The 7,177-nt window shown below is 40.7% G+C and overlaps 1 protein-coding gene across 1 annotated transcript; it reads left to right on the top strand.

Annotated features, from left to right (window-relative positions):
- Positions 1–1,927: 1,927 nt before the first annotated feature.
- Positions 1,928–6,730, top strand: LOC143809642 (serine/threonine-protein kinase Sgk1-like). The gene is made up of 8 exons (XM_077292696.1): positions 1,928–2,657; positions 3,629–3,798; positions 3,965–4,218; positions 4,396–4,458; positions 4,574–4,712; positions 4,870–5,061; positions 5,174–5,302; positions 5,453–6,730. Exons 1-8 carry the CDS (start codon positions 2,063–2,065, stop codon positions 5,462–5,464), a joined length of 1,554 nt encoding a protein of 517 aa, XP_077148811.1. The 5' UTR covers positions 1,928–2,062; the 3' UTR covers positions 5,465–6,730.
- The last annotated feature ends 447 nt before the right edge of the window (positions 6,731–7,177 follow it).

Below are 7,177 nucleotides of genomic sequence, written 5' to 3'. Positions count from 1 at the left end.
CGGGAGTGAGTGGAGGACAGGAAAACACCAACAGAGCCCATTTTAATGCCAAAAACATCAATTCTTGTTACTTAAGCTTGTCAATCTTAATTTACCTCATAATAATAGTTAGCCATTGAAAATTTAGGGGTCATTTGGCAACAGTTGTGGGGGGAGTAGGGCTGGCTCAAGTTTTTCGTGGACCCAGGAAACGCGGACTACGTCACGGCGGTGGAGCAGGGAGAGGTAAGTATTTCAACTTTGCAAGTGCTGTGATCCTGAGCAAGCAGGGGGGGCACACTCGTTCGCATTGCCCCTGGCACAGGGCCCCTCAAAGTACGGCATTGTGATTGACGGCGGGGGCGCCTCCCACCGGCAGAGACACTTTTGCGTACTATGAGGGGCCCTGTGCCAGTGACGTCGCCAACGAGTATGCCCCCCCCCACCTGTTGAATGAACCTGCACTTTCATCTGCACCTTCCTCTTTGTCCCCGTGTAAGGTGGTATAGTAAAGGTGCTCACAATGAAGCCACAAGTCTAAAGTCCAGTGGAGGATTTTTAATTCTCTTTATGTGGCTTTGCTTTTAATTTTACTGTTGGAAAACTACCAAAATCCAAAATATCCGAGGCACCAGAAACTTCTCATATTGATAAAATATAACTTTTATTCGGTTTTAAAAATGAGGTAGATGGAAAAAGCGAAATTTCGGCCATAGTAGACCTTTTTCATGACAAAAGTACAAGTTTTTAAAAATCAGCCATGGTCTCATATATTTTGGATTTTGATGCTGCTTTGGATCTTGTGGGGGGTCGTTGCAAGTGTTCAGAGAGTGGCTTTTGGTGCAAGAGAAATTACACTGGTCTCTGACATAGAACTACTTTATCCCAAACTACAAAAGAAAATACAAAGAGGAATCTTATCATATATATGTCAGGCCACTAAGGGAAGGAACAAAGTATGAGAAATGGGTGTGAAAGCAGGAGAGGGAAGAGAGAAAGAGGTGGATAATGAAACAATGCTAGGAGCAGATAAAAAGTGTAAAGGAAAAGAAAATATAAGAAAAGTGACTAAAAGGAAACAAAAATAAAATAGAAATATAAATGAACAAAGAAAAAGAAAAGAAAAAAGAAAATTAATAAAAATAAAAAAATGACAAAAAGGGAAAAAATATAGATAAAGGAGGAAAAAAATGAAAAATGGACAATAAGGAATAAAAAATAAAATTAATAAATAAATAACAATAAAAAATAATAATATAAAAAAACAGATGTGCTCCAGATTCCTAAATACATGGGACGATGAGATTCCGGATATCAAATGGATCAAGAGGAGTTTGCTCTTTTCTTGAACTAATATATACTTTGATCTCTGCTACATTCACATAATACTGATCCTGCAGATGAGTGCAATGTCCTATATATTAATATATTTTACTGTATTGCAGTCATCTATTGTTAATTGTACAATACAATTCCTGCAACATGGTTTTAAAATGAATATTTACAGATATTTGTAACATTATTCAGATTTGTATCTCATTGCTGCATGTTTGTAACGTTTATTATACAGAATTCTTCAAGAAACGAGTTAAAAAAACAATAATAATTCTGCATAAAGATATTCTTATGAGAAAGACCAAGTCTCATTGTTATTTCCCTAAATATTCAGGGTTTGGGTTTATCAATCTCTTGAACTATCTGACAGCGCTGTAGTTGTTCAATAATTAAATGTTTCATCAAATATACAAAGTGAGCGCACAGTGCATATATATATATATATATATATATATATATATATATATATATATTTATTTATGTGTGTATACATCAGCAAAAGTTTGGTTCGCATCCTCCAAATTTGATATCTATCCATCTATAAAGAAGAAATCTATCCATCTATCTTTCTCTATCATCTCTCTCATGGTGGCATCATAATTAGACGGATGTCACAAGTGATGTGATGACATCATCACATTCTATATTCCAGTGTTACTGCCTAAGGGAATCACTGCCTTACAGACTCCCAAGGGTGAGGTAGCCCCTTTTGTTTTTCGTGACAAACGAAGCAAAAATTGATTACAAAATGGATAAAGAGAGAAGAAGAGCCCAAAGAGATCGGGTTCTGAGAGAGAAGAGAGGAATAAATGAAGAGCCAGTACCATTGTTCGCTTTAGGGCGAAAAGACTTTATTCTACCAGACATGGACACTGACGCCTCAGAAATGGCGTCCAAACGTCAAACTCTGGAGAAAATGAGGAAGACCAAAAGACATGAGATCCTTACAGAGAAAAGGAATATGGAGAACCTCATGGAGTCTCACTCTGCAGCCTCCGCTGAGCGTCAGAGGGCCAATATAATCTCCTTCACAAAAATTAGAGATCTGGTCCCTGAAATGCGGAGGAAGAGCAAAGATGCCATCCTCAACAAGCGGAGAAACATCAGCGCAGAGTTAGAGCTGGACGAGGTTCTCCAAGATACACCGAGAGATGTCACATCCTCCAGCTCTGAAAGTCTGGAGACACTAACCCTACAAAGAACGGCAACCCTGGAGAGGACCATTATAAATGAGAATGATGCATTACAGAGGTCCAGGACATCAGCTGAGAACATCTCCATCCCAGAGAACAAACAGCTGAGTGATTCTCCACCTAAAACATCACTGGATAAAGGGGAACCAGGTAAGATGGAAACTGCTCTGTATAATAAGACTGGGGTGAGGGGGATTATACTCCGAATATTATGTTCTGGCCTCAGTTATCAAAAGTGCAGAACAACTGTCCTTGTTGTCCATAGCAACCAATCACTATGCGACTTTCATTGTTCTATAGAATGTTAAGAAATGGAATCTGTGCTGTGATTTGTTGCTATGGGCAACAGGAGTTATTTTGCTATTGGACTGTTTTGATAAATGAGAGCACAAATATTAGACATTTCCTGCTCAATTACATAATTCAGTTTACAATTATAATATATGCTCTGGAGCTATTTTTGTTAACCCCTTCTTGACAGGGTAATACTCCGTTTTTCCCTCCAGCTTTCGAAAGCCCATAACTTTTTATTTTATTTTTTTTTCTGCCAATGTAGCAATATGTGGACTTGTTTTTTTACTGGGCTGAGCTGTAGTTTTGCAGGACACTATTCCTGGAAAACAGGGAAAAAAGTTCAAAAACTGATAAAATTGTGGAAAAAAGTGATTCTTCCATTTTTTTTACTGTGTTCATTCATTTGTGGTGGAAATTACCTCACAAAATGTTTCTCCACTTCAGTTTCAACTATGATAATGCTGAACATGCGGCGGGGATTTTAACAGATAATGAGGAATTATATTGATAAAGTTGTTCGTGTCCCCATATTCTAAGACATTGTAACTTTTTGATATTGATTACAAGATGGAGCTGTGTGATTTTTTGCGTGGCAAGCTGTAGTTATTATTGATATTGATTATTCATTGATTGTAGACAGAACATTGTGATATTTTTTTTTGCAATTGGTTAGGTGGATACAGCCCCCCAAAAAATGCAAAAAAAAGCCTTCTGCCTGGTACGGCACAGGCTCAGCTCCTGAACCCGCTCCATAAATTTACTGCACAATATGACAAGCATTTCCATTATGTGCTCGCAATGGAGTTAATAATCTTGTATCATCTCAGCAGATGGAAGTCTTCTGATACCTTGTGACATAGCAGCCATGCCAGCAGAAGACCCGAGTGAAGCTAGAATGTGTATTTCACCCATGACAGAAATGGTCAACATTCCAAATACTATTGACCTTGCCAGCCTTAAATTTCAGAAAATTCTTTCACAGGGAGGCTACGGAAAAGTAAGTGTGAATTTATCCTCCTCCAATGTATCCTGCACAGATACACAGGAAGGATGGACATACTCATTACAGGATATTCATATGTGATGATAATTGGGATAAACTAGTGAAATATTACACAATAATAGATGGGCGTTTGGTCTGATCTGCTGTGATTTTTCTACAGGTCATCTTGGTATCAGATCTGGTCAATGAAGGACTGCAGGCCATTAAGATCATGGACAAGAGTTCTTGTAGGGAGGACATTTTCTCAAGAGAGCTAGAAGTCATGAGAATGGCTGCCGGATGCCCCTACCTAATGTCTATGCGGGCGTATATGGAGACACCAGTCGATTATGGAATAGCCATGGACTACATGGCCGGAGGAGACCTGTTTAACCACATGAAAGATTCAAAGTTGTTTAACACACAGACAACAAGGTAAATGACTTGTACTAAATGTTAATAATCCACTTCTCGCACATTGTAGTCCATGAACTATGGACTATGACACAGAAGAAAATAATGACGTGAAAAGGACACGTGTGTGATCTCCTCATGTTCTCTGTATGATTGTGTATGTAACCACTGATCCACCCTTTACTTTCTACTCCACAGACTCTTTGCGGCAGAGATGGTGTGTGGACTCCAATATCTACATGAACACGGCGTCATACATAGGTAATCATTTCACCTCCATAAATCTGTCACCTGTGACTCTCTGTTGTCTCCTTATTGTAGAAAGTTCTTTTGATGAATTATCCTCACAATCAGTGTCTGCTCCTTCTCCCTGCAGTGACGTGAAGCCAGATAACATCCTCATCCAAGACACCGGACACATCAAAATCTCAGACTTTGGCTGTTCAGCCATTAATGTGTTTGAGAATGGCATAGTGAATAAGTTTACTGGCACTAAGGGTTACATAGCGCCTGAGGTAAGGAACATCTCTGTGTGATTGATAGTAGGACTGAGGGATAATCTGATCCCAATGTATCCTGCTCATACGTAATCACAGACCGGTCCTCATTGTCTCTGTGTGTAAATCCCCTTTCCGGTATATTCAGCTCCTCTCCAATCTTGTGTTTCCACAGATAATGGACCGTCAAGGATACACCCATCTGGCAGACTCATTTTCCTTCGGCGTCATCTTATATATGATGAGTGTAGGTAGCCGGCCATTCTATAGCGAAGGCTCATTGGATGATTACCACGAGTCTGTGTGTGAGCAAATCCTTTATTTTCCACCAGGGATTTGCATTAATACCATTGATATCATAAAAGGGGTGAGTAAGATGAGATGAAGATAGAAGATAAGACGTGGACAGTCCATAGACATTGTGTAATAACTTATCACTAATAATAATCTAATGACTAATGGTTTCTTTCATTTTCTAGCTTCTCTGCAGAACTCCATCTGCCCGATTGGCCATTACATCATCCATCAGATCCCACCCATTCTTCTGCTACATAGACTGGAGCGATGTGGAGTGCGGCAGATCCGAGCCACCATTCCCATATTACTATGTAAGTACAACACATACAGACATCCATAATGTTATCACTACCCAGTAACACACTTACCCACTATACCCCTTATTGTTATATCCCCCAGTACCCTGTATATACTGAATGTGAGGAGCTGATTCTCAGACGTGTGTATTTCTCTTCTTACAGCAGGAGTATTAGGCTGATAACAATCAGCCCCATTCCAGTAACATCAGGAATGAAGATTTACATTTATCGGATGAGACAACTAAACTGGACTTTCTTATTTACTGGACTGTGACAAACCTACCGAGCTTCCACCACATAAGATCCACGTAGATTTGAGCACCAAACATCCAGGGATTTATTCCGATCGCCATATTTGGGGTCAGGAAGGAATTTTTTTCCCTTGATATGAGGATAATCCAACAACGAGTCCTCGGGGTTATTTTTCGCCTTCCTCTGGATCAACATAGCAAGTAATTAAAGGCTGAAATTGAAGGACTTCTTTCAGCTATACTTGCTATGTCACCATCTGGACGATTCATCTACAATGTGGTGGTAAAGAGAAGACTACAGGATATGGACAGACAGAAGGTAGCGGCTGCTCCTTCACCTACAGGATATGGACAGACAGAAGGCAGCGGCTGCTCCTTCACCTACCAGATATGGACTGAAAGAAGGAAGCGGCTGCTCCTTCACATGCAGGATATGGACAGACAGTAGGCAGCGGCTGCTCCTACACTTATAGAAAATGTACAGAGAGAAGGAAGCTGCTGCTCCTTATCTTAGTAGGCCAAGTACAGACAGAAGGAAGCGGCTGCTCCTTCACCTACTTGGCCATATACAGACAGAAGGCAGCGGCTGCTCCTTCACCTACCGGTTATGGACTGAAAAAGGGAAGCGGCTGCTCCTTCACCTACCGGTTATGGACTGAAAAAGGGAAGCGGCTGCTCCTTCACATGCCGGATATGGACAGACAGTAGGCAGCGGCTGCTCCTACACTTATAGAAAATGTACAGAGAGAAGGAAGCTGCTGCTCCTTCTCTTAGTAGGCCAAGTACAGACAGAAGGAAGCGGCTGTTCCTTCACCTACTTGGCCATGTACAGACAGAAAGCAGTGGTTGCTGCTTCACCTACAAGACCATGGACAGACGGAAGGAAGCGGCTGCTCCTTCACCTTCCTGCCCATGGTCAGACAGAAGGCCAAATGGTTGATCGCGATGCTGTAGGAATCCAGGAAAACTTCAACTACACAGATCACATGTCACACATTCCTGGTCTTCTCCTCTCTCATGTGTGATCCAGACCTGGATGTCCGAAATCAGCACAACTGTAAACCAAGGCCCGAGGAGTGGAATCATCATCTACTCCTTTCTAGAGAAAGTCACTGTATCTACACACTTTCTTTTATCATCAATGCAAATTAGTGACAATTTAATTGCACAAATAAATTTGTAAAACATCTATGTTGCTTTTGGTTAGATTCTTCTCATATACAGAACTGCTTTTTGTTATATTTATTAATATCATCATCAAGACCTGGACAAGGTATCTTGGTGCTTAAGTAAATGAAACCAATGGCTCCCCCCCCCCCGAGAAAAGGAATGGGTTAGAAACTATAATAACAGGACTCCTAACTAGTGATGATCGAATATTCTCGTTACTCGAGATTTCCTGAGCACGCTCGGGTGTCCTCCGAGTATTTTTTAGTGCTCGGAGGTTTAGTTTTTATTGCCGCAGCTGAATGATTTCCATCTGTTAGCCAGCATAAGTACATGTGGGGAATCCCTAGCAACCAGGCAAACCCCACATGTACTTATGCTGGCTAACAGATGGAAATTATTCAGCTGCGGCAATAAAAACTACATTTCCGAGCACTAAAAAATACTCAGAGGACCCCCGAGCATGCTC

The sequence above is a fragment of the Ranitomeya variabilis genome, chromosome 2, assembly GCF_051348905.1.
Source record: "Ranitomeya variabilis isolate aRanVar5 chromosome 2, aRanVar5.hap1, whole genome shotgun sequence".
In the NCBI taxonomy this organism is placed as follows: Eukaryota; Metazoa; Chordata; class Amphibia; order Anura; family Dendrobatidae; genus Ranitomeya; species Ranitomeya variabilis.
This window is presented reverse-complemented; position numbering and strand designations above follow the sequence as displayed.

Coding starts and splice junctions, on each gene's coding strand:
- LOC143809642 (XM_077292696.1), top strand. CDS start 2,063: ATGGATAAAGAGAGAAGAAGAGCCCAAAGAGATCGGGTTCTGAGAGAG. Junction 3,799..3,964: donor CACAGGGAGGCTACGGAAAA/GTAAGTGTGAAT, acceptor ATTTTTCTACAG/GTCATCTTGGTATCAGATCT. Junction 4,713..4,869: donor AGGGTTACATAGCGCCTGAG/GTAAGGAACATC, acceptor GTGTTTCCACAG/ATAATGGACCGTCAAGGATA.